The sequence below is a fragment of the Phymastichus coffea genome, unplaced genomic scaffold, assembly GCF_024137745.1.
Source record: "Phymastichus coffea isolate CEN01 unplaced genomic scaffold, Cenicafe_Pcof_1.1 PCOF00360, whole genome shotgun sequence".
Lineage (NCBI taxonomy): Eukaryota > Metazoa > Arthropoda > Insecta > Hymenoptera > Eulophidae > Phymastichus > Phymastichus coffea.
The window spans coordinates 139-26,471 of record NW_026707171.1 but is presented as its reverse complement, the minus strand read 5'-3'; the positions used below and the strand labels follow the sequence as shown (position 1 = coordinate 26,471).

The 26,333-nt window shown below is 51.3% G+C and overlaps 3 protein-coding genes across 3 annotated transcripts; 2 read left to right on the top strand and 1 right to left on the bottom strand.

Annotated features, from left to right (window-relative positions):
• The first annotated feature begins 328 nt into the window (after positions 1-328).
• Positions 329-4,047, top strand: LOC131674951 (pentraxin-related protein PTX3-like). The gene is made up of 4 exons (XM_058953768.1): positions 329-1,050; positions 1,122-1,227; positions 1,618-1,826; positions 2,329-4,047. Exons 1-4 carry the CDS (start codon positions 922-924, stop codon positions 2,797-2,799), a joined length of 915 nt encoding a protein of 304 aa, XP_058809751.1. The 5' UTR covers positions 329-921; the 3' UTR covers positions 2,800-4,047.
• A 1,959-nt stretch (positions 4,048-6,006) lies between these two features.
• LOC131674953 (coiled-coil domain-containing protein CG32809-like) lies at positions 6,007-25,994 on the bottom strand. The gene is made up of 8 exons (XM_058953769.1): positions 25,561-25,994; positions 21,496-21,543; positions 16,595-16,968; positions 16,167-16,193; positions 15,522-15,696; positions 15,240-15,438; positions 14,834-15,023; positions 6,007-6,060 (listed from the first exon to the last, which is right to left on the bottom strand). Exons 1-8 carry the CDS (start codon positions 25,676-25,678, stop codon positions 6,007-6,009), a joined length of 1,185 nt encoding a protein of 394 aa, XP_058809752.1. The 5' UTR covers positions 25,679-25,994.
• Positions 7,089-14,804, top strand: LOC131674950 (uncharacterized). The gene is made up of 8 exons (XM_058953767.1): positions 7,089-7,310; positions 7,431-7,685; positions 11,423-11,528; positions 11,722-11,936; positions 12,016-12,115; positions 12,474-12,694; positions 13,543-13,929; positions 14,005-14,804. Exons 2-8 carry the CDS (start codon positions 7,440-7,442, stop codon positions 14,413-14,415), a joined length of 1,686 nt encoding a protein of 561 aa, XP_058809750.1. The 5' UTR covers positions 7,089-7,310; positions 7,431-7,439; the 3' UTR covers positions 14,416-14,804.
• Positions 25,995-26,333: the final 339 nt, after the last annotated feature.

The window sequence follows — 26,333 nt, the reverse complement described above, 5'->3', positions numbered from 1 at the left end:
GAGAGAGAGAGAGAGAGAGAGAGAGAGAGAGAGAGAGAGAGAGAGAGAGAGGCCGCACGCGCGCGCTGAATATTCCATGAATTGGGCTGCGGTAAAAGGCTATTCGCGCGGGTAATATCCGGCAGCGAGCGAGCCGCGATAGAACTGGGTCAATTCGTCGATCGCGAGCGGAGTTGGATTCGTAATTGAGAGTCGCGTTGGCGGGCAATTAGCGCGATGCTCCGAAGCGGAGGCGCGGAGCTCGTTACGGCGCGGCGCAAATAACCGACAATCAGCCGCGCCTGATTGCCGCCGTTTCGCGCCCTCGCGTTACCCGTTACCCGGCAAATCCCGACAGCTCTTCATTAATTAACGCGAGCGCGCCGCGCGCGAAATGGCCGCGTCGCGAGCAGACAATCGCAGACGAGCCGCCGCGCACTTTCGCTCCGTTAATTATTCACGTGGCGGCACGACGTCCCGGGAGACAGAGTGTCGTCGTACTAACGCGCTTGCGCGCCCCAGCCGCCAAGTAACAAGTGGGAGGAGGCGATCACAATCGGATGGCGATGTCGTCGCCGGCCGGCCGAAAGTATATATAAAGTCGATGCGTGTGCCGCTTGCATCGGAAGCCGGCGCCGAGGCTGCTGCCGTTGCCGCTGCGTGCGCGCTGCTCCTCCTCGGCTGCCTCTTTCTAGCCGCAGTTTCTTATGTCGTACGGGCAGCGCGCGCGGCAGCTCGGCGCGCCGACTGACAGATCAAGAGCGACGCAGCGATTTGCGTTCGCGCCGCGCTTCGCTGCGGCCACGTGTGCACGTGTACGCGCGCGCGCGTGTGAGTGTGTGTACGTGTGGAGAGGCACATTTTTCGAAAGTACATGCACGGACACGCCAAGCCGTATGGTACGCAAAGGTCGCGCGGCGAGCAAGCTCCCGGACAGATAAGATGTTGCCGTTGCAAAGGCTCCACGCGATTCTCGCGCTGGCCAGTGTCGTTCTGATGCGGCTCGGGGTTGCCGACGCCGCGACGACGCCTATGCACAAAGTTCTGCTCACGCAACGAGGTTACATACAGGTGAGGTGGCACTCCGTCGCTCGCTTCCGTTATTTCTTTTCACTTTTATGCCGGCGATTGCCGATTTTTAGTTTCTCAGATGGGAAATGCCGCTGCCCGAAATTCGCGAGTTTACGTATTGCCTGTGGATGAAGTCCGTCAACTACACCCTCAGGAATTCCATATTCTCCTACTCACGTAAGTTTTTTCTTACAAGCCTATAGTGTGTAAAACAAATATCAATGCGTTACGTAAACTGCAATTTTAACGTCGGCGAGCGCATGCAAAGAGTTTAACGCGAGGCGAAACGAACATCGTTATGCTCTTTCCCTCGACTGACTTTTTATTTTCTTTATTTCTCTTTCTTTTTGCGTAATTATCCTTCCAACCGGTCAGTTTGAGTTTTCTGTTGGAAACAGAGGACGAAGGGCGTCCCTTACGTCTCGCGCATTTCACAAGATTACTAACGTAACAAGAAATGACAAAGAAACGTAATAAGAAATGCGCGAGGCTCTTTCAAAATTTCCCGCGCGAGAGCAAGCGCGTCGTCGTCGCGGTGCGCGTAACGCGCATTGATTTTGATTACAGACAACGAAACCCAGAGACGAGTGAGCGCATGGGTATCGGCTTACGGTCAAAGCGTGCATCTGGAAATCGGCAGTGTCGAGGTAATGGCGGTGCCGGTCAATTTGCAGGAGCACAGGTGGTACCACTTGTGCCAAAGTTGGGACAGTCGGGACGGACAATTCGCCCTCTGGATCGACGCGCACGTCGTCGCTCACGGCTACGCCAAACAGGTAGTTTCATTCATTTGTTTGCCACTCGGGAACGACGTTCCTCTCGCGAGGAAAAAAATATTTCAATTGTGTGTTTTTTTGTTAAAACTGACAGTAAAATGATTTTCAATTGCCAAATGATTTTCGGAATCGAAAGCACGGATACGATAGAAATCCGCGTGTGCTGTCGCGGCACGCGATAATAACACGCTCACGTAGCACTGCAAGTGATTAATTGATTGGTGATTGTTTTGACGATTAATTGAGTTAGGCGGGCAGCATTGAACTGTCTCGTTAAAGCCCATTGAGATGACAATGGCTATCGCGACTCGGCGCGCCAGCGGTGCCCTGTAGGCAATTCTTCCAGAGAGCAAGACCTTCCACGCGCATTATCGCGCAAAATAAAAACTGGCGCATCGGTTCTGCACCAGCGCGCATTGTCGGCAAAACACAATCAATCGCAGGATTGCTACCGAGCATTCGTTCTTCTGTCAATATAATAAAATGTGGAATAATGTTCCAGATGGCAGGTCACGTAATACCAGCGAACGGGGACCCAGTAGTAGGTCAAGAGTACACGGACTTCGACAAAGGTCTCGAGGAAGGAATCGAAGGTGCAGTTCTTGGTTTCAACTTACTTCTCGTCTCGGCGTTCGCGCCGAGAAGCCGATCTATTCTTCGATCAGCGTCATCCTACACCCCGTTCGGCTTCGTATACGCCCCAAAATATTTCACGTCCAATTTTTACAACTGGCCTACAAGCAAGAACAGGGGACGACAAGTCGTTCGTAAAGTCGAATCGGATCCTCTGATTCCGGGCGAGACGATCGGCGAATATCTCGTGCGTATGACTTACGAGCACTGTCAGCGTGGTCGTGCAAGCCCGTTTATCAATCCAACGGTCATGATCATCTCGTGGACGAGGACGCCGGTTAAAATATTCGGCGGGGCCGTCGTGAAAAACGCACTCGGCACCTGCGGTCATTTCGGCTAAGAGTGCGCGTGCGCGCATTGCGTCACGACAGTGCGCGCCTCAATGCAATCGTGCCATCGACAATGGAAGCAACTCAAAGTACAAAAACGAAAAAGCACGGACAGAAGGGCACTCGATCCTCTTATTGCGTCTTATTATTGCGCAAACGCACGCGGACGTAGAGAAAGAGAAAACTGGAGTTTGAGTGCACCACCCGCAAATGCGAATCTCAGGACATCTCTCTCATTCAAGTCCATTGCAGCTATTTCTCTTTCTCCCCGTGAATATCCGCACGTCTACGCATACGTATCGCTCGCTCGAGTGCATTTCACACTTATTTGCGCTTGACGATCACCACGCGCGGCATTGCCAATATCAAGCATCCATCATCCCACAAGCGTATATCTCGGTAAGTTCTTCGTTTTTCTTTTCTTTCTTTTTTTCTTTTTTTTTTGTTTCCGAGCTTGCGTAACGGCTGTCTTTTTCTTGCTCGGATTTTCTGCTGATTTTTCACACGCAGCAACAAAAGCGGACAGTTTTTCTCGAACTCGCGTACGCTTAAAGGAGCCCTTGGAACCGACATGTATACATATTGCCTTTCACTATCACACGCATTTTTCGGCTTTCACTCTCTTACTCTGGCGACAAAAAGAAATAGAGCAAAGTACGTGTATGGATGTCGAAAGGGCCAGGGTCAAGTCTTATAAAATCGACGCAAGTCATCCGGCAAACAACACGCTTTTGCAATTCCACATTATACGTATGCGTTTTTTTTTTCTTTTTATCCGCATTGAAAACTGGTGCCTCGCTAACGTAGAAATAATTGTTTGAAAAAGTCACGAAAAGAAATTGATATGTCGCGCGAATGTGAAACTTTCTAAACTAGCCGGATTTTTCAAAGTAAGTGTAAGGGAGCGCTCGGGAATATATGTATGTATATTCACACGCTTATGTAATTGGAATGTAGGCATGAGTCGCACGACCGTCATTGTACGCGGCTTATAGCTCTCGAGTGCTCTACATTATTCGTCACACACATATTATTAGTTATTTTGCTACTTACTTAATTTCATCAAAATACTTTTCTATTTTTTTTTTTTTAACTTATATACCTGTTAGATTATTCGCGCACGAATGTATCTCGGTAACAACAATGAATACAAAATACGATGGTCATGATAAGGTTACATACGCTCTCGAATATAATACACTCATACATCTACCGTGACGCCTTCGGTTGTAAGGAAAGCCAAGTATTATTAACTTGTAACGTCCCTCTGTACAGATCTCCTACAAATAAAATTTTCTAATTAAATTTTACAACGAAAAAGAAAAATGGCGTACGTATGATTTATCCTCTCCAATCTATCCTTGAAACTTAATAGAACGTGGCACTTGGTTTTCTTGAGATATCCATCTTCGAGCACTACGTTCAAGCGAAAATGAAGTTTGTTCGGAAAAAAATGAGGATCCCGACAAAAAAAAGATAAGAATAACGAAAGTGCATTACCAGATGCGATTAGTGAATATACGAGTGGCGCGAATAACAACAGGAACACAAGCCAAGAGAGAAGGGGGTAGAGCGAAGCTGTCAGAGGCGAAGCAAATTTCCACAACATTCCGGCGCAGGCGCGCGGGTCGCACGCGTAATAATTCCGCGCAGCGATAAGGCCGCCGCTGTGGAAAGGACGCGGATGCAGGTATCTCTCTCCCACGCGTCGCTGACAATAGCCGCGGCCGCGGCGTTGCGTAGACAGCGTCGAGTCTTGCGAGTATCGGACTCGATCTCGATGGCCGCTCCGAGTCGCCGCCGCCCCGGCACTTTGCGCAACCGCCCAGCAGGATCTAACGATTACGCCGAGGGATTCGAACGACAGACTCTCGGCTACTCGAGCCCTTTGCGCCCGTCGGACACCGATCGAAACAGCATTGTTCCGTCGTCGATGACGACTCGATCCATTCCCCGGCCTTCGATTGCAAGCGGCGCGAGGAGGTGTCGCTCGATCGAATTGACGGACAATCTCGTGCCGGCACTCGGCTCGAAAGCTGCTAATGTAATGGGCAAATCGCGATTATCCGGCGCGTGCGCAATTTTAACAAGAACTGCTTATACTTTCCAAAAGCGCTCGGCCAATCTAAATTAATTGCGAGTGAGCTCGTAAATGGGAAATCGGCGCGTATCAAAAAGTTGTTCTCGAGCGAGATAGAGAGAGAGAGAGAGAGAGAGAGAGAGAGAGAGAGCAAAAAACCACCAATTCCTCACATTTCTACGGCTCTCGATCTAAAGCGCCACCTTATTCCGTCAAATGATCATCACCTGTGATCGATTTCAATAAAAATAATCGTTCGTCGATTCGGTGGGCAGGTGCATCCCTTTTGATTAGCTTATCGTCGATTACTTGCGAGCAGTAACGTCAGTGTATAAGCGGTATTTGAAATCGAAGTTAGTCGTAGGCGTTGAAAGATCGCCGCGATATCGGACCAACGTATACGACGATCAGAAGCTCAGGCAGCAGGTGCTGGTTGATGGTCTACCGAGAAATTTTAGAAGTTAAGCGTTGCATCACAGCTGGTATAATTTTCGCTTATTCTCGCGAGGAATATAAAAGCGTATCGTGCCTGCAGGCACTCGCACGCTCGCCACCTCGTCCTTAAAAGGTTAACAAAACTCGTGAGCGCACATACCGTCGACGAAGCGGGAAAAGTGCATAAATAGAGCAGCGCGCGTCGAGCATCTAGTTTTAGATGAAGAAACGTGATGCAACGCGCGCGTAAGAGTTTGATAATGATAAGACGAAACAAAAAAAGAAAAGGACCATTTGTCCAGGATGCGAATGACAAAATAGCCAGAGAAAACTTTAGCAATACAACGGCGCTGTGGGAACGAATGTGTCGTGCTATGTACCCTTTGAGTAACTCTCTTCCGTGAAATTTACAAGAGAAAGACAAAAAGAGAAAAGTTTTCAGCCTGGACACACCACGTTAATTGCCAGATATTTGCGTCGGCGAGCGAGCGAGTGTGCACCTTGAACGAAATTTTCAGTGAAAGTTGGATTTGATATAGGCGAATTGATGTGACAGGCGCAAAATAATCCACGGCAGCCAGTAAATAGGACCCAAGACATGCTGCGTAATGGACTCGAGTGCAGCAATCATCGAATAGAGCGTAATTTAGGGTTATGATTCAAGATACAAGTACGCGAATTATGTCTCTTTTTTTCGTTACGTTTACCTACCTAAACTGTGGCCATTGACTCGCCTTTTCCTTTTTTTTATTTCGTCCTGAAAGGTAAAAACCCTCTTGAGTAATTCAATTATCCGAGAGGAAACATTTGTAACGATCGCCTGGGAGGCGTCTAATGGAAACAAGAGGTGGATTTTGCAACGCTCGGAGCGCGCAACGGAAGGGAATTTGCGCGACTAATTTTTCAAGCGCGCGGTCAAGATTGTGCAGGAGACAGGGAGAAGCAAAGATTGCAAGTGCATTGCGCCTGCCGCATGAGAGCGAAAGAGAGAGAGAGAGAGAGAGACGAACCGAACTAACAAGGCTAATGCCGGCACCGAGGTGTACGCGCGCGAGCGAGAATGAGCATTTCCGAGAACGAGAGTATAGGGAAAAAAAGCTCCCCCAATTATTCGATATCTCTTGCAAGTGCACGATTTCTCTATTTTGCAATGTGGACCGGAGTTTTTATTCGCCATCGCCTGCCCATTGGACTGGTCGACGCGGTGACGCTGCTGGATTTTCGGTCGGTTTGCGAGGCAACGCGGCACAACCGCGGCCTTGATACCGATTCTTTCGGAGACAAGGTCATCGCGGATAACCATTTTTCAAGCTGCCGGCGCCGGCTTCCGCGCTATCGGGTGAAACTTAATTTTCTTTTTTCTCGTTTTCGCCGCCATTACGTTGCACTGTGTTACGGATAGTCGCCGGCTGGCACTACTGCTCCACTCTAAAGTTGATTGGATAACCTGTCGTTTGCTATTCCCAAGCTAAGCAGACAAACAAGTTGTTGACAAAAGCTGCAAATCAGCGTCTAATCGAATTGTAAATCTGCAAGTGTTTTGCTCGCGTTAGTGCAAAATTGGCCGCGCAGATTTATTGTGCAATCCGGAGAAAAGTTGTTTGTCGCGGATGTGGTTGGAAATAAATCGCGTTCAAGCAGTCCGCCGTGCACGCACGGCGTATGCGCAAAGCGGCCCGCCGCGACGAGCTATTCTTCGCAGGCGCGTGTGGCAGCGCTGCGCAACGTTGTATCGAATGACAGTGCCACGACACGCGTAATCGCTCGCGCTCAGTTCGATTTCAACGAGATTGAACTTGATTGCCAAAGTAATTAGTCTGCACCGTCGACTGGAGCTTCCCTCGGTGAATGTCGCGCGCGCGAGAGCAGCAGCAACACGGACGACATCGATTTGTCATCCGTTTCCTCTCTCTCCCCCTGTCCGCGTGTCGGGAAGTGGTGGATGTGGCGATCTTAGCGGTGCAGTAAAGCGGCGGGCGGCGCGAGCGCGCGGAGAGACGGGAGAAAGTAAGTGTTGCGGAGGTTGGTTCTCGAGCTGTTCGCCTGGCTCGTACACTAGCGATCGCGCGGCCAAACGGGCGACACACACACGCGCCTCGCGCCGATTTTCATCTCCAAGTCCGACAGTGGCATGTCATGGAGCGGCTGCTCGTCCTGATCGTCGCTGCCTCGGTGGTGGGCGCAATCCAGGCGCAGAATTGGCGACCAATCATACCGTCGGCAGCGCTCACCACCAACGTCGTTCATCGCGTGCCTGGCTCGCTCTACAAGTACAATCTGCACGAGGATGATCCCGAGCATCAGAATCTGCTGGGGCTCCATGTTAACCGCGACGAGTGCTCGATCTACAAGGTGGTCATGAATCAGCAGCTCTACTTCGAGGTCAGTACCGAGTCAGTCCTCGCTCGTCCGTTTTGCCTGTTCGTTTTCCAGACGCTTCGAACGGGAAAAAAAGGAAAACAAGGAGAAAAAAGAAAAGAAAGTGCGTCTATCGTTTAATTAGCATGTTAATGGACTCTCTTCTTGGCTGCCTTGCGTTAGGCTGCACTTTCTTCGTAAAAAGCTCTCCTCGCGCGAGGAAAAGAGCAGCGCGCGTGCGTCCGTGTCTGTGCATCCGGTACACCGTTCACCTCCACTCTCGTTACCTCGCGACGGTGCTTCTACGCGTGTCCGTTATCTTCGAGACAACGAGCGCGGAGCTTTCGATCGGTCACGTGCGCGCAACGCCAGCCTGGCTCGCGTTGGACGAAACGCTGATCATCCATCTCGGGCCGGGCGGCGTTTCTGCGAAATTCACGGGCGCTGCCGAGCGCAACAACCTTTCGACAGCGCGTCGCCCGACCTCTTGCTTCTTTCTTCGTTTCTTTTTCTTCGCGCGAAATCGGAGCGAAGAAGAGCCAGATCACTCGGCGCGATCGCACGCGAGTTTCTCAACGATTCGTGCGCGCGGGTCTTGTACTTTCGTGCGCGAGCAACGATGAGCCGCGGCGCGCGGAAGTGAAATTTAAATGAGTAATCGCGAGCGTACACTCGCGAGGCTGCTCGAAGGAAAATTGGGAAAACGCCTGGCTTTTACACAACGGCTTTTCTTCAATTTCTTTTCGGCGGATAATATAATTAATCATATCGCTCGTGCGCGATATGTCGTTTACGTAACTGATATCGCAAACGTTGAATACAGATTTTGTAATAATAGGGTTGTCGAGCGTAATTGGCATGAACGCGAACGTTGCGCGAAACGAGCCATCGTGCATAATGCTCAGCGAACTTAATATACATATGAAAGTGCGCGCGAGGTGCGATAAAACGCGCAAAGCAGCAAGAAAAGGAGCGAGCCGCGATCGCTTTGCATTATTAATTTGAAATTGAAATGGCTTTCTCTGCCGGATGACTTTCAGCGCGAGGCGGCCACACCATTAAGCTCGCAGACAATAAAAGTGCAAGAGCGCATTACACGAGGCTGACAGTTAAATGCAAATTAATCAAAAGCGTAATACGTCGCATCACTTAGCGTCAGTTGCAATGACGACGTTGGAAAACTTACTTTCTCTCTCTTCTCTTTCTCTCTCCGCGGCATTGTGCTTTTTATTATATAAGAAAAAATATTACTCTGCGTCGGTCGGGCTTCAAGGTTAGATAAGCCTCTAAATCAACATGTGAACTTGGAATAAGAAACGAGAGAGAAGAGACAGGTATGGTAGAAGTTCATTCAAGCAGGTACCGGACAAACTGTTTGTTTCTCTCTCTCTCTCACTCTGGCGCTAATTGAATTTCTCCCACGCGATTTCATGCGACAGACATTTGCTTTTCTTTGTTTCTCTCGTGATATGCGCCGAGAGCGGCGTAAATAACAATAGGCCAAAAGTAATATAGGAGTGAAAGCGCCGGTAAGACCAAAAAATATCTGGCAGAGTTCTTTCCTCTGCGTCCTGTTTTTTTTTTTTTTTTCCTGGCTTTCTGTGTGATTTTGACTTGCGAGCGCGAGCGTGAGAAATGATTACGCGAATCGCTCAAGTGTATGTATTATAAGCGTCAGGTGCACGAGGTAGATGGTAGGTGCTATATCGCCGGACTACGAAATCGAAACGCCGCGAATGAAAATAGCGGGACGACGACCACTGCGCGAACAATTTGCCTTTCACGCGTATTTTTCCCGTATATGTCTCATCTGAATGCACATGCTGCGCAGAGATCTCCTTTTACTTTTTCTCTTTCGCTCTCTCTCTCGCGAGAGACACTGTGGTCGTTCCTAAACGTTCTCCTTTCCTCTCTGATTATTATGATCATCTTTCGTTCCGGTTTCGCACTTTCACGCTACGAGAGCGCAAGCGAAAACCGATCAACGTGCAATCAGGAATAAATAAACATCTTTCACGCGATTTTGCCGATGATTTTGTCGCTCGTGCGCGCGTTCAATTGTCATATTCTCATCGCGCTTCTTGAACGTTCCGCAAGAAAAATACAGAGGCTGCTCCGTTTTCCGGGGGGAGGGGGAGAGCCTAGTCGACGTAACGCGAATTAAAACGCGTGCAATCGCGGTGCGTGCGCGCACAGCCGAGGTTAATTGCTCATTAGTGTTGCAGGCCCAGTTAAGGCTAAGATCCATCGATTGCGCTCGGCGGCTAAATTGAAGCCGATTTTTTTTTTATTTTTCGCGGTTGCCCCAAGAGAAGCTCGGGAAGCTTATTAGCCAAATCAGTGCAATTTTCGCAATGCCACGTGCGTACAGCGCAGCACAGGCCGGGGGCATTAGCGCGAACCGTTGCGCGTTCGCTCTTTCACCGGTGTTCCTCGTTGACGACGTTTTCTCTCTCTCTCTCTCTCTCTCTTTGCTATGATTCATGTTTTATTCAGCTATATCCCGCGAGCATTAATAAAGTCATTACTCGGGTCGGCAACAATTTCTGCCTGTGGTCGACGTTATACAACGAAAACCGAAAGTACAACTTCAGCGAGAGAGTACCTGTTTTCCTTTTTGGTTTTTCTTTTTTTTTTCTTTTTTTTTTCTTTTGGTTTTTACCTTGGACGCGGCAAAGAGAGAAAGAAAAGGATGACGCGCCTCCAACTTGCCAAGCTTTCGCAAAAGCAAGGAGAAGAAAAGGCGGACTGAATGGTTAATCAGCCAGTGGCCAATTGCAAAACGCCTTTGACAACGCGCGTTCGAGCGCCAATGCGGAACTTGGCGATGTGAGCGACGGCGGTGACGAGGCGAGCGCTTCCTCGAAAGCGGTCGTAGACGCGTACAAATCGCGACTCGGAAAGAGAGCTTGCTGGCTCGCCTGCGCGCGATCCTCCGTGCAGATAAGCGTCGTGTCCGTGCGCGCGTGTGCGTGGCACTTTCGATTTCGCTTGGACGCCTGGCGCTGCCCCCACCCCGCGCTCGCGCTCTCTCATTTCGTAACGCGCGCGAGGTGGCATGCGTGCGCGCGCCCTTACGTTGCACTTTGCCGCGCGTCTTTCCACTTTCGTCCAACGACGGCAGCGGCGCGTGCACTTTTCTCCCGATCCACTCGCGACGACGCGTGCGCCTCGGTCCCTTTCCCTTTGCCGAGCTCCGTACCCGCGATTGCGTCGCGCAACTCTGTCACGCTGCGTTATTTCGAAAGTAGACGCAGGATAATTGAATAATCAAGCGGCTCGCGGGATTTTCATGCGTGACAATGGACTGCAACTAGCGGGAGCCGCCGGTCGTAGCAATAAAATTTGCCCCTTCGTCGCGCTACTTCTCCAAATTGATCGAGCGTCGAGCGACGAGGAAAGCGAGCAGCAGGCGCGGACCCCCGAGAAGGGCGAGGCGCGGCAAAGCCGACGCTGGAATCGAACCAATCTAGTTGGCGGCGAAGCCGCGTCTAGAAAGTGCGTGCGCGAGGAGGACGGGGGCATTGGTCGCGAGGAGCCGCGCGCGCAAATCCGCCTTCGGAGAACGAATATTATGCAAAGCCACCGTTTACGAGCACGAAACAACTTCGATCGCGCATTCTTCCGCGGCTCTCGGTCGCTCTCGAGCCGAAAGAAAGCGCGAGCGCAGCCCCGCGAAGATCTCGGCCGTGAACTCGCTAATTTCCGAGATGGCTCGCGATAATGGGCCACTGATCCGCTCGTTCCCGTTCGCCCAGCAGTACATCCACTACAAGATCGACCTGCCTGACCTGAAGGAGTTCACCTTGTGCATGTGGACCAAGTTCAACAATCACAGCAACGATCATCCGCTCTTCTCGTACGCAAGTGAGTCATTTGCCATCGCGCAACTTTCTTTCTGTCCGTACTGTGGCGGCCGATAGAGCCGTCGGCTCGCCTTTTGCGCAAGCGTCCGTGCCACGGAAATCCAATACCGATGGTTGGATAATTTGCCGGCCGAGGCGCGAGGACGCACGCCGTATCGCGTGTCGTTACATGCCCGTGCGCTCGATGATTGCAGCCAGCGAGCGAGCAAGAAGTATTCTGGCATGGGTGGCCAACACTCAGCGGAGCTCGTACTTCATGCTCAACGTCGACGGGCACAATCTCTACAGGCTGAATTACCCGCTGCGGCTGAACCGATGGTACCACTCGTGCCAGAGCTGGAACGGTCGCACGGGCGAGTGGCAAATATGGGTCAACGACGAGCGCGTCGGCCGAGGCTTCAATAATCGGGTAAACGCGCGATTCCTCGCCGAAACCTGCTCCTCGTCGCGGGTTCTCGCTCAACTCCTCCTCTATTTTTTTTCGACAGCTCGTTGGCCACGTGATCAAGGGCGGCGGAGTGGCCATTTCCGGCCAAGAGCAGCGACAACTGGCCGGCGGCTTTCTCGAGGGCGAGGGCGCCCCCCCAGGTAACAATCCGGCCACTGGACCGCTCGCCACGCACTATTGACAGCTATTTTTTCCCCGGCCGGCGTCTAATTATTCGTCCGCGTGGTCGGCGAACCGGAGCGCCTATCTGTCTCTACGCGGTTTTCCGCGAAACGCGCTACCGTTGCGTACCGTCACTTGAACAGTTTCTCCGCGGACTCTCTCTCTCTCTCTCGTCGCAATCGTCGCGGAGTGCACGTAACGCGACGAATGACGCATCACCACGCACGATCGTTCGCAAGCAAGTTGCGAGGCAACTTTGACGACGCCGCGTCAACGTTTGAAAATAGAGGAAAAACGGAGGCGGAAAACCCATACACGTGTATCGATACGTTGCAGGATCAGGCGGCATGCTGGGGGAGATAACGATGCTGCAATTGTACGGCGTAGCCTTGAGCGCTGGCAAGGCGCATCGCGACCACAAGCACCACCACGCTCACCATTTCGAGCACGATACCAGTAACAATGTGCCGCCGTCTACCACTACGACTCAGGCGCCGGTCACCGGCCCACCTCTGCCCATGCACCCGCTGCTCACCGCCGGACAAATCAATTACAAGGTGATTTCACGCTCGACGTACGCGTTTGCGTCGCGGCGCGTTTCGATGACTCGCGGCATTGCGTTGCGCGCGAAAACATTGCTCGAAAGCCAATCACTCTTGCAACGAGAAATACAACAAGAGCGTTATCGAGTTTCCCGCGGCGTCAAATGCCGATCCGCGCCGGCCGAGCCAAACAGACAGTTATAGCGTGGATATTTGTTAGAAAATAAACGATTTCATAGGCTCATTCTATACTTTCACTTTCGTTAGATCGCGAAAGAGGAAAATGACCGTGCGTATAGTAATTTTTCGTTATTTCCTCTTACACTCACGAAGATCCGGTCGATAAGTCGGAATTCGCCCTTTGTGCGCGAGCGCAATCAATATAATTTTAGAAAGTGAGTTTTTCGCGTTAACGATCGCTTCTAATTGCACGCGAGTAGCGCCAGCGCGAGAAATTATGCGTTAGACGCGCGCGCGCGCGCGCGCGCTAGGCGCGGAATTTCGAATGAAGACAGCGGTGGGGGAGAGTAGAAACTGGCCGCGCCACGAAACGAACGACGCGTCGCATCGATTTGGCTCGATATCGACGGTCACGCTGGCGATTACTTGGATTCGGAACGCAACAATTGCTCCCGCTATCTATCGTCGCGATTCGAGTTTCTTTGCGACGGCGGAGCCACGACGATGACTTAGCCCAGTCGCGAGATCAATTACGGCGACAATTTCATTATCTCGACGCCGAATCGGACGGGAAGAAACGGTGGAGCGCGTTCGAGTGAAACTCCACTCGCGAAACAGCTGCTTCGGCTCTCGTAATCGAAGCGCACGCGTAACGATCCCGCGATGGGAAAACGTGCGCGCAGGTGAAGGTGAATCCCGGAGCGCAGCTCCAGATCTCGCAGAACGGCCTGACCCTGCGCCACCCGGGCTTGCCGCAGCCGCTGCCGCCAGCCATCATCCCCGAGCAGTCGACCATCGCGCCCGCGATCTCGCCGTTCAACTTTGCCCAGCAGCTGCTGAGCATAGCCAGCCCGAGGCCGGCGCCCGATAGCACTGGGCCTTTCGGCGGCGCCGGCCTAGCGCCACCGGTCAACGGGTTCAGCTTCGTGGACAGGAGATATCGCGACGCCGAGGACGACGGCACCGACCTCATGCAGAGGATCGTCGAGAACATGGAGCTGAAGAGGCTCGCCAAGAGGGGCACCGCTGGGCACAGCGAAGTGGCTGCTGCTGCTGCTGCCGCTGGCAAGGTGAGCCACGAGCCGAACGCGGCGAGAGCGCGCGACCTGCACGGTCACACGGGTACAACGGTTCGACTGTTGCAGGCGCGGAGCAGCTCGGAGCCCGGGCCGGCGCCGAGGAAGACGGCGAAGCGCGGACTGGTGTTCCCGGACGGCTCGATAGTCGACGACGCTTACGTGCAGCAGTCGTCGCAGCTGCTGTCGCCGTCCGACGCCGGCTTCCTCGCGACGGGACTGGCCGGCTTCGGCCCGGCCGCGGGCGCGCCCCTGCGCCAGAAGCACGCCGGCCGAGTCGACGAGGAGGAGACGAACGCCCAGAAGGAGTACGAGCGCGAGCCCGCCGAGGACGAGGTGCGCCGAGTGATGAACGTGTGCGACGGTTGCGCCGAGGAGCCGTTCGAGAAGGCGCTGGTCCTCGGCTGGAGGGCCGTGCCGAAGAAGCTCTACTCCGGCGCGCTGCACGTGCCCGCCCTGCAGGCCTGCAAGGCCTTCTGACGGGGCTCGCGCGGCGCCGCTGCGTTCCGACTGACAATGCCATAGTTATGACGATGTCTCGTTGCACGCGGTCAGCTCTGCTTCCCCCGACGCCACGTGCCAAAAAGCGACTTTTATTTATTTATTCAATGCGGACGGGCCGCCGGACAGCTCCTTCACACGTTTCGTGCGTCTCTCCTTAGTCTACTGTCGCGCATATTTGTCTTGTTCTCCGGATAGGCGCTAGTTGCATCGAGTACGTGCACTCGTACGGGCCGAGACGCGCAACGCGCACTCGCTCCGTTCAAGCTCGCGGTCTGCGTACATTACATATTGCTATAAGTGTTTGTAAGTTTTGTGGCACGCTGTACGCGAAGGTTGTTTTGTGAAATAATAAAACGATCCTTGCTAGCCGATATCGTTGCAACAGCCGACTTACCTTGCTCTTGTGGATGTGCTGGTGCTGGAACTCGCTGTCGAACTCGGGCTCGCTGAAGTAGCTCTGGTCCTCCCAGTGCGACGGCAGCATGGGACCGCCCGGGACCCCGAGGCTTCCCGGCATCCCGGCAACGCCGTCGCTCTCGAACAGCCGCAACACGCTGCGATCCCGGATGTCGCGCAAATGAGACCTGCGCAGAAGACAGCGCCAAACTCGTGCTTGAAATTCATTCGATTAATACCGAGTTTCTTCGAGCTCCTCGGCGGAATAATCAAGTTCTCGCCAATCCTTGCGACGCCCGCTTGACGAAGTTTGCAAATGCAGGCAGCCGCGAGCACTGGCACTGAAGAGCTTTGTGAAGCCGTTCTACCGAGGGCAGAAGGGAATTTCGGCCGAAAATCTATACCTCAGGTCCTCCAGCTCGTAAAACATGTCTTTGTTGCTGTCGTGAATGTAGATCTTCACGTGAGGACTGTCCAGATATTCCATGGTCAGTTGCTTGGGGAAACTTCGGACAAAGAGGGCTTTCACCGTGTCGATACTCGTTATCTCATTGGGTAGCAAAGCTCTCTTCGTTTCGTTTCTGTACTGTAGGAACACCAATCCTGCAACGTGTCCAAGTGTCGTTTTCATGGTGGTTCGGTTCCGATAAGGACGCGCGTGCGCGAGCTGATAACGACGTACGTACCTAACGGACGCTCGAGAGTCTTACTGGGAGTGCGGACGACAGGCAAGCTGCTCCGTTGTTTACCGCCACGGCGGAAGCCTGTGCTCGACGTTTCCACTTCGGACATGATCCCCGGGTCGTCGTCGAACAGATTGCCGTGTGCCATGTTTGGCGGGTAACCCCTTGGCAGAGGCGACTACAAATTTTCAAGCATCCATGTTAAACTCGTCGTTTCCTTTCATTTTTATCTATTCGTTTCGGGTTATCCGTGACAACGCTGTCTTTTCAACGCGATGGACTGACGGATCACCACGGAATCTCGTAAGCGCCGCGAATATTGTAACTTTAGAGCTGCATTAGTTTAATATTCCTGCGGATTTACATATTCATGAGAATCTACGTGAATATACTTGCCGCTCGTGTACGCGTATCACAAATTACTTTTCGTTTGTTTGTCCCGTTTGTAAACTACGCTTTCAAAGAAATTTCCTTAAATAAATAGTGAACCTGCAGCTCCGTGACATAAAACGTACGTTCGTTTGCGTCAGTGAAAACAGTAAAAACATTAAGAAATATAATACAATGCTATTCGGAGGGATATTTGTACAAAAGCATGCACATTAATTAAAATAACCAAGTTAGAAAAAAATATGCACATTGAATTACCTTTCTCTGGCGAGACTTTGTCCCCATCTGTTAGCAAAGGAAGAGGAGAAACACATGTAAACAGCAATCGAAAAGGTTGGGACTAATTGAGAATTTGTTAATTACTTTTGAAGGTGTTTACGAGCGACAAAAACGCTAAATTCAAAAAGTTGAATAATAATACAGCAAATGACAAAAAAAAATCGAATGTTACTCTGTGTGCATGGAAAACTCTTCAAGTTAGTTTGTTAAGTCGTATTTAGCCATCAACGAATCATTTATAAATGATATATGTATATATATATATATATATACGTATAACTGATATGTACAAATTTCACATCAATCCGGTCATCAAAGAGAGAGGGTGAGCAGTAAGAGCATCGACCGTGTCCGAAAGCAGCATGCAACGCGCGCGAGCGAAACGAACGACGCGACAGAAATCTGACCTCGAGATCCATGGTGGTGTGCCTGGACGATATGCCGTACTGCGAGTGCGGCGGCGGCAGGTGCCTGGGATGCAGCGGGTGAATGGGCTGGCCAGGCTGCGGCGGGCCCCCTTGGGCCGCGTTGTGCGCGACCGCCACGGCGTTGGTGAACTGTTGGTGGTGCAGCAAGGCCGCGGCCGAGGGCTGGTGATCGCCGCTGAGCGTGTGCCGGCGCGGCTCGTCGCGCGAGCGGCCCGCGGCGCCGACTCCGCCGCTCCGCTGGCCCTGCGGACCCAGCCCGACGACACCGCCGCCGACGCCCACACCCGCGCCGCCGATGATGCGCCTGCCAGCGTGATCGTTAGGCCCTTCACCCTCCGCCTTTCCTGTGCCACCTGCAACGTTGCGCCAAGCCACCTTCAGTCCAGTCCTCTACACCCGCGCGCTCTCGCGATCACTTGTCATCGGATGCTCGCGCTCAGTCGAAGCGTTTAGCGCTCGAGTCTACCGACTGGTTTATTTTTAATGAACCACTCGAGATTCCCACAAGGGCGTCGGCTTGCAGTCTGCAGACGCTCGACTAGCTATACCTGTGGCTTGAAAAACTTGGTGCCACGGGGATTTCCATCTGGCGGGCAACGGACGTGGGTGCACACCAAATTTGCTGTAATGAACTAGCATAACTTCCGAATAAACTCAATTAAAAAGTCAAAATTGTCGCGAGGGAGGGAGCGAGCGAGCGAACTTTCAGGACATTTTCAAAGGTAAACGCTCCCGTGGATTTTAAAAGCTTCCGCGACAAGCATAAGCTTCACGGATAATGGGTATTCAGCGCTCTCTCTCTCTCTCTCTCTCTCTCTCTATCTCGTTAATGTTAGTTCTCGAGAAATAGATTACGTTTCTAGCTCGATCAAACAAGCGCCAAATCGTTATCTGAATAATTCAATGCACATGTCAAATATTTGCGCAGCGACCATGCGAGCGGTATATCAGCAATCTGAACCGACGAAAAAAAAAAGAAAACTGAACGGTGTACATTAGATGATTGTTGAAGGGACGGCCTACTTGGCGGAAATCTGCGAGTCAACTGAGCGAGCGCACGATCAGAAATAGCGACTCTGTGTTGGTTGTTCGAGAGAGTTACGTACGAAGTGAGTTGAAATACAAGAGAGACAGAACGAGAGAGAGAGAGAGAGAGAGAGAGAGAGAGAGAGGCTGACATAAGCATTGGTGTATCGATATACCGACCTGCTGCATATACTTTTTACCACTGTAGTTCGAAAAAAAAACAATAACTGCCATTTTCGCCGAATGCCTGAGTACGGAAATCCCGATAAGAGCCTGTCTATAAATCAATACAATGTCATCAGGGACGAAAGCCAATGAAACGCGCTGAATTGACAACAGTTTTCACCTTGAATAAACGAAAAAACGAGCACGATTGGTCAGCTGGAAGCTCGCGTAACCAAACAATAGGATGATTATGATAAGAGCAGCAGTCTCGAATTGAAAAGCCACATTGTGTTTATTAGTCGCGATTAAGGACTATTTGAGGCACAGACGCGAGCCGCCCGATTGTTTGTTCGTCAAACGAATATAAGCGACGATGCCCATCAATCCAACTGTGGTCAAGCTAATCAATTGACCCTGCGTGTATATTCGATGATTTATGTCAGAAATGAAACTCAGTCAAGTGATCAATTGAAAGCCCAGACTAGTCGGGTACATTTTATAAAATTCATCGCTCTCGTTGAGAGAGTGAGAGAGAGGGAACGTAGCGTGTGACAGATGAGTTGCATTAACAATGCAGAGTCCTCATTTCAAGTTATGAGATACAATGAGAACAAGCGAGCTGCTTCGTTGTACGTGCAAGCACGGCTAAAAAGTAATTTACAGGAGACCGAGCGAGCTCGTCAATTGACACGCCTATGTGTACAGCGGAAGAGAAGTCGTACGAAAAAAATTCTGAAAGCAAGCGGCTGAATGTTTGATAGGAGACGGTCGCTACTTGTTGTCGTTCGCCAAATCCATAAGCGAAAAAAAGGGGTGCGCGCGTGCATGCACAATTCAATGGGCGCGTGCCGTCGAATAAAGCAGCCGCCGTCGCAGCACGCACGAACACACAAAGCCACCGAGCGCAAGGGACGACGAGGAAGGGTGATAGCTACTTACATCTCGTACTCTAGGAACTTGCAAGAAACCGTTGCCGCAAAACTGTCAGCAGGCCGTAAATCAGCTTTGCTGTAATAGTCGGTCGCCAGCAACGATCGCGACGCTATTCGTCGCCAGACACTCGTTATTATACGGATAACACAGCAGCCGGCAACAACGCGCACGCACGCACTGCTCCGATCAAAACTGATCGTGCTTCTGCAGACGTTTCTTGCAATCGAGGATGCTGACTGCGGCTTTTACAGTATAGCCGCCGTTACCTGCACAAGCACACACCGAGTCTATTGGCTGTAGACTACTCCTGCATCCGCGCTCGTTCGCCCCTGCCCGTCACCGCCTCAGCCGCCACCGTCGTCGTCGCCGCGAGAACAAATCATTCGCCGTCGTCCGCGAGCGCTGAGCGAGAGAACTGCGTTTAACAATCAATATTAGTTGTCCGGTGAACCGCGCCGCGTCGCGACAGTTTCCTCTCTGGCGTGCAACGCGACAGCGCTAACCGTGGTATGCGTGGCGAATGTAGTGTAAGCAGAATATATAACCACTCGAGCCGATAAACGGCGCGTGGCACTAGACTGCAGGGTGTGGCTGCTGCAGCTGTTGACACGCGAAAGCGCGAGAGGCTGCAAGGGCGAAGCTTATTTGAAAAGAGATTTCCACGACGCTCGTAGCCTCGACCGGCACCCGCTAGAGGCGCACGCTGCCGTGCTCGGCACCGCGGCAATAACCTCCCTCGACTATTCTCCCCACTCGTTTCATCGATGTTATATCACGAGCCTGCACGCACTTGTGCGCGCGACGAGGGTGCATCGTTTCCGACATCTGTATAGGCGCTTCGTCCTCAGCTTTGATGGACGCATGTGTATACGCGCTGCTTTATTATCTTTTCAGGTTGCAGCCTGCCGAGAACAGGATATTTGCCTGCAGGGCGAGAGAGAGAGAGAGAGAGAGAGAGATTTTCTCTACGCGAACTTGAACTTCGACTACGTGCGAATCACTTTCTTTTCGTGAGTCGTGTGTGATAAGGACAGTGTATAGCTTGATGAAAATTAATGTACAAGGAGCTTGCAGTGATTAAAGAGATTCGCGCGCGCTTGCATTCAGATTCGTATCGCTCGAGCAATTAATCATCCGGCAATTTGTCAACCGCAAGAGACAGCGATGGGACAAAGAATAGCTAAGTTTTGGCTTCGAAGCAGAAACAGTTTGCAGCGCTCGCATTATTTGCCCGGCATACCCTCGTAAAAGAGCAGCAAAATGGATTCACGCAAGCATGGCTAGTGAAGAGGGAGGTATTGCCTGCATAACAATGCGAAATTTTACGAACCTTTTATGTAATCCACTGGTGCTGTCTAAAGCACTTAATTTACTTCTCGCGTGTGAAGGTTCGGGAGAGTTATCTTTATTACAAGTTTCCCGTGTTTTCACAATTCTTTTTGACAAGTTACGATGCTCTTGTTCACTAATGAAAGGATAATCTGTACTGACGAATGAAACACTAATATCACAATGGAAAGACCGCCAATCAACTTTCTTATCCACTCGTAGTATATGGATAATAAATCTGCAAGCACGTCACTTGACAATGCTCACGCTGATGACGACAGCTACATTTTTCGAAAGATGACGCTTCGTGCATCTACAAAAGCATGACGAGCTAAACTATTATTCAATAATAATAAAGATGTCAGTATTGCCATCTTACTGTCAACTGTCATAGCCAGGAGCTTCTCGATTCCACGTAGGTTTCTGCGTTATCGACCGTTGGCTGAAGCTAATAAGACGCGCACAGCTGGCACGGCACGCAACCCAATGAGAATTCAATTTTACGCGACTACACTGACACGTAGAGAGCTTGCGACAATCCGGTAAATGCGGTTTTTTTTTAAATTTCCAGAATGAAAGATATAATTAGGCACGAATCACAGGTGTATTGATACATCAACAACAGGTATATCGGATCTTTTCTACGTTGGGAAGTGACGGATGAAATGTCAAGCGCAAAAACTAGGCAGAAATAGTATGTTTCGCATGTATATGCAAAGCGATCATGCGATTGAGAAGCAAGTAAAACGACTTTCAATTGAAGCGAGCGTATACCGAGGCTGCGGTTGCATGCTCCAAATACTTTTATGAGTTGTTTCAATTTTATACAGAACGGCGCTTTTCAGCAAACGTTTGCGCACGCGCATAAATACAATGAATTCTCGATACGACCGCCTATTCGCATTCACATTGCAAGTCAATTATTACTTATCCTTCATGAGATGATTGAAGAATGTTAATGGAAAGGGGCTCGACTACAATGTAAAAATGAGTTTTCCCTTCTCGGCAATATAATTTCCAATATTACGAGATATCGATTTTTTTCGCTAATAATACTTTTCAACTTTTTATTTTAGCGGATAGGAAACGGTCGTTCTCTTTTTCAGGGCTCTTTGTGCGCCTCAATCGGCAATCCAATAAAACTTTTCAGTGCGCCTACAATCGCTTTGGAAATGCTAATCACCCGTAGCCCTTTTAGCATTCTTCGGCTATATCAGTATAATGCTCACAGCGCCGAAAGTTTGCCTGTCGGCTCTGGCATGGTTTTATAACGACGTCGATCATTATAAAAGGGAAAACAGTGGTTCAGGTTATTCAAGGGAGATACAAAGCTTTTCTATCGATCATTAAAGCTCATACGGGGTATTTACAACTTTTTCAAGCGATACTTTTAAAGCAGTTCCAATAAGAGTTTCTATCAAACTCACCGCTTTCATTAGTATAGCGATTCTTGGCATCTGCGTTCCACTCTTCTTCTGCAAAAAAAAATTACATCACTGTTAGACTGTAGAACAGTTCATGGTTTAAGCTGTACACTGCTTGTTTTCTGAAGATGTCTTAGGGAATTTACGGAATTTCGTAGACTTTAATCAAGTGATATTTATAAATAATAAATTAAGGTATGTGCGATTTTTTAATGTTTAGCGATCATTTTTACGTCATTATACCGAGTAGGCTTTAAAATTACTTTGTTTATACATTACGTATTAAGAAACTATATTTCAATTTCACTGCTTTGGTATTTATCGTTTATAAGATTGCGGTAATCGAATAATTAATAATAATTATTATAATTAATAAGGGTTTCTTGGATATAATCAATTAAGGGGATTGTCATATGACAAATTACGCATGCATTTGCTAAATAATTTAATGCAATACCGTTTCTCGAAATCTTAATTTCACGAGAAATTAATCTACAACAAATTAATGTTTAATGATGATAAGTATATGAATATTTTATATGAATGTATGTAGTAAACAGCTAGAAGTACATTTCTGTTTTCTATCACATTGATCAAGAAAATAACCCATTTACGTCGTAGTAAACATTGCTATCAGATCTACTACCCTTGAAATATTGAAACAATAATCCCGCCATTGGATAAGTATGCTATCGTGATTTTATATATAATGGTAGTTAAAAATATCTTTTATGAATATACAATATGAATGTCATAAAGTTAGTGAATATGAATTTGGAACGGCTTAAATTATAATGAAAAGATTGGAGTTTGTAACTCATATATTAAAAAGAGCTAGTTTAGAAGTTTACCGTTAAATTTTCGTTTTTAATTAAGTTTGCTCGAGTTAAAAGCCACTACAAGTTGTACTTTATATTTACATTTGTTATCAACGCGAAGCATTAACCACACAGAAAGTTACTCGTTGATTAATTACAAATCAATATTGGTCAGTCGATTTCAAGTTATACCGTTTTATTCGTTACATCCTGCCGATATACGTAGCTATGCGAATTGCCCTACGAAATATATCAAAGATATTCATGCCCATAAATTAAATTAAATGTCAGATGTACGTAGACCGAAGTACTGAAATATCTCCGAATGGCGCTATCGAATCGAAGACTTTCGTTCGAATTGATGCCGCGTTCATCCTGGAGCAAATGTTTATAAGCGAGCATAAGCCAGCTAGTGAAAATGACTTGCTTGGCAGAGCGACAATTCAACTGACGCACTCGTAACGAGCTCCAATTAGAAGACTCGTCAAGGAAGAACGGAATTCATTTCTTTCTTCGTCTCCTTTGCCGTCTGCCCAAGCCAGAAAGGGGCAAATCAGTCGGAATGACGAATTACGAGGAACGATGCCGCAAGCTCAGCGCACAGAGTGCCACTACTTTTTAACCTATATCGACGACGCAGCCGCGGCGACGGCTGCTCTGGAGTTGGTCAAACGCGCCTCGTCTTTTTCGCGTCGACGGTTTCGCAAGCCGGCGGCGCGCACGCAAAATTCGATCCTTGGCGGATTAGAAATCGGCCGGTGTAGGCGCGGGCGCTCGAGCACGGCGCGTCTCGGGTGTCGGCGCCCGCGGATAAAGCAGATAAAAGTTACCTGAGGCAATGGAGTCGGAATCCGAAGGCGAGGGGCTGGCACGTGGCCCGTGTCTCGAGCCCTGGCAGCAGTCGCTGCACTTGCTGCACATATTCGAAAGCCGAGGCCGCCCGGGCCGCGACGTACTCAGGCAGCAAGCGATTTCATCAGAAGCTCGAGCGCCAGCCGAGATATTGCGGCTCTTAAGCCGGCGGAATAACGTTGACCGAGAGAGCGCATCAGGTTGCGGGGTGTGTGTCGATGGAGTAAGCAAGCGAGCGCGTGCACGCGGGGCCGGCGATGGGCGGAAACTGACGTGCGATTACTGGGTCAAAGGTACATGACCCAGTTAAACGAGAGGACTTTTCTCTCTCGCTCTCTCGCGCGCACTATTTCTCTCTCTCTCTCTCTCTCTTATCAGTCGTCTAGCGCATGCGCCCCCTCAATCTTCAAATCGATGGGGGATTATGTGGTTGTTGTTGTCGAGGCCGTGCGCGCTCGGCAACAACGACAACGCACGCGGCGGAGAGAGAATAAAAGTGCGACGGTGTCGACTCGCGCCGATAGATCCGTCATAGGCCCGATTAATTCAAGCTACCACTGCACGCTGCGGGCTTCGCAGTCGCGCGCGCGCGCGTACACGGCACACGTGCTCAATGCTCCGACCGCTATGTGCGTGTCAAACCTCGCAGCCCCGGCAGATGCTGCGCCTTCTTTGTGCGTGCTCGCTGCTCTTTTTTGCGTGGCCCGGCCTTCGTTGCCCGCGCAAGCTCCGCGGCGCAGGACCAGCCGCTTTGTCCATTGGGTTTAATTTTAAACTGGCGCGCGCGCACGTGCGAGCAGCACGGCGTGCCAGAGGACCAGGCGAAGCGCGCTGACGCGATCAGCGCAGGCTGCATTTGGACGGCGGCATAGCGGCGCGCGCGCGCGCACGGCCGCTCAGAGTCGACGGCGGCACGCGACACGACGGACAATAGCGCAGCGGTGTATTCGTCGCCGATGGCTCGAACGGAAACGTCGATCGCGCTTCCTGTCCGCCCTGACGATACGTCAATCGTGCGCGCGTAGGCACACACGCGCACAAACGATTCGCCTGCGCTCCACGGAGACGTGCATGCGGCTGAGACGCGCCGCCGACTGGCTCTTCGCCGAGCGATGCACGCACGGAGTAGGCCTATACAGCTGCTCTGTCAAACCCCACCACAGCGACGACGCCTCGGTGTCCCGCACACACGCACACGCGCGATAATCGGCTCCTTCGTCCCGCTCGCCTCGCCAACGGACATTCCTCGCTGATTTGCAGCACTCATCGGATTACTCCCCCGAAAGTAGCCCTCCTTGATTGTCTAAAGCTCTCCATCAGCGCCCTTTTCGCTTTTTTCGCTTTTTTCGCACTGGCGAAAAAAAAAAGGAAAAGAACAAACGTTCGCGTTGGCGCTGATTTGCTTGGGAGCGAGAGCCCGGGGGTTAATTGCGACTGCCGAACTGTGCCGCGCGAAAAAGTTCGATAATTCTTTTTTTCTCTCGCGATGGTTAAACAGCCGAGCCGGAGCTGCCAATTAAAGGCAACGGAAATCTGCACGAGACGTGACGGGAATCGCTTGGGATAAAAAGAAAAAAAGAGCAATTTTGTTTTCGCTCGATCGCGCCGACTCTAGTGGCGCGCGGCGCGCGAGGAAAACTTGCCGGCGAGGAAATATTTGAGAAGAGGAGGAAAAAGTTGAGCTAGCGCCGGAGCGGTAATATTAAATTCAAACATTAACGGTGGACGGCTATAGCTTGCGAGTATGAAAAACAGATGAGCGAGCGGCTGGCGCTCGAGAGCAGAGAATTTCAATTTGGAAGAAGAAAGAGAAGAAAAGAGGCTGATAAGGAGAGTAGCTCTTAATGGATTTATCGCATCTTGCTCATAAGTTATTCCGGGAGGCTGGAGTTGTTTTTCCCCGCGGTACGTGTGCTGTAGGCGCGAGGCTCGTGCAATATAGAGCGCCGAGCAACGGTGGCACGGTGGCAGCAGCCGGAAGAGGGTTAGCCAAATAAACGTCTGCCGCGCTCTCCCGTCAATAATCGAGCCGTGGCGAGAGTCGCTGTCTCGCGGCCGCGGCCGATTAATCTTCGAAAGTCGAAAGAAGAGCGAAGGGGGCGAGCGAGCGAGTAGCCGCCGCCGAAAGAAGACGTAAGCTGCAGAGCGAGAGAGAGGGAGAGCGGCGCAAGCTGCAAGCTCTCGGGAGGTCGATAGCCGCTCTCTCTCTCTGACGCGCGCGCGCGCGCTGGCTCGTGCGCGCGGGGGATGGGTGCGGTTCCCTTTTGGCCAAAACGCGAATTTGGCGGGCGGGCCGACGACACACGCACCAGCACGTGTGACGCACTGCGTACAATCGACTCGGAAAGTTGGCGAGGTATCCGGGGCCGCGGCAGGGAAGGGGGGTATTGATATTCACCGTCCTTGCCGAACTTGCGCTTCTTCTTGCCCTGGCCGGGGCCGCCGCCGACGCCGATGCCGCCGCTGTCGCCGCTCTTGCTCGAGGCCTTGTCCTTGCTCTTCCAGCGGATCAGCATGCTGGCGAGGAACGGCAAGGACTCCTCATCACCTGCTAGCCTCGGCGATCATCGCCACCTCTCGCACTGCCGCCTCTCTCGCGAGCTCTCCTCCGTCGAACCGCGCCCCCTCGCCGCACGGACTCTGTGCCACGCGTCTGTGCTCGGACTTGCTGGGGGCTCGCGCGGGCCGCAGGAGCCGCCGACGACTAAAGCGGCTACTGCTGCTGCTGCTCCCGCCGCTGCTGCTGCCGCTGCTGCTGCTGCTGCTGCTGCTGCTGCTGCTGCTGCCGCTGCTGCTGCTACGACGACGGCGCCGATCGATCCCTCTGCCACTGCCGCCGCCGCCGCCACCGCCGCCGCTGCTGCTGCTGCTGCTGCGGGCTCGGAGCTGCCGGCCGAGAGGGCGCCAGCTCACTGCCTCTGTGCCGCTGCTGCCCCCAAGGCGACGGCTGCAAGGTCGACCTCCCTCTCGTGGGCGACTTGCCCCCTCCCCCGGCCGCCGACCTCTGCCGCTCGCGCCCTTTGGCGAGCCTGCTGCATCGCTTCTTGATTGACTCGCCGGATCATTAGCCGCTCGACGCCGTCCGCGACAGGCTCAGCTGCCTTTCTTTGCGTTTGCCCCTCGCGCGATCGCTTTTTTGCACGCCGAGTGCGAGTTTGCGCGTCGCTGGGA

Bases quoted from the DNA above. Each gene is read 5' to 3' on its own strand.
- LOC131674951 (XM_058953768.1), top strand. From the start codon at position 922: ATGTTGCCGTTGCAAAGGCTCCACGCGATTCTCGCGCTGGCCAGTGTC. The intron at 1,228-1,617 runs GTAAGTTTTTTC...TTTTGATTACAG, and splicing joins TTCCATATTCTCCTACTCAC to ACAACGAAACCCAGAGACGA. The intron at 1,827-2,328 runs GTAGTTTCATTC...ATAATGTTCCAG, and splicing joins CTCACGGCTACGCCAAACAG to ATGGCAGGTCACGTAATACC.
- LOC131674950 (XM_058953767.1), top strand. From the start codon at position 7,440: ATGGAGCGGCTGCTCGTCCTGATCGTCGCTGCCTCGGTGGTGGGCGCA. The intron at 11,937-12,015 runs GTAAACGCGCGA...TTTTTTCGACAG, and splicing joins GCCGAGGCTTCAATAATCGG to CTCGTTGGCCACGTGATCAA. The intron at 13,930-14,004 runs GTGAGCCACGAG...CGACTGTTGCAG, and splicing joins CTGCTGCTGCCGCTGGCAAG to GCGCGGAGCAGCTCGGAGCC.
- LOC131674953 (XM_058953769.1), bottom strand. From the start codon at position 25,678: ATGCTGATCCGCTGGAAGAGCAAGGACAAGGCCTCGAGCAAGAGCGGC. The intron at 15,697-16,166 runs GTAATTCAATGT...GAAAATTTGTAG, and splicing joins CAAAGTCTCGCCAGAGAAAG to TCGCCTCTGCCAAGGGGTTA. The intron at 15,024-15,239 runs GTATAGATTTTC...TCTTCTGCGCAG, and splicing joins TACGAGCTGGAGGACCTGAG to GTCTCATTTGCGCGACATCC.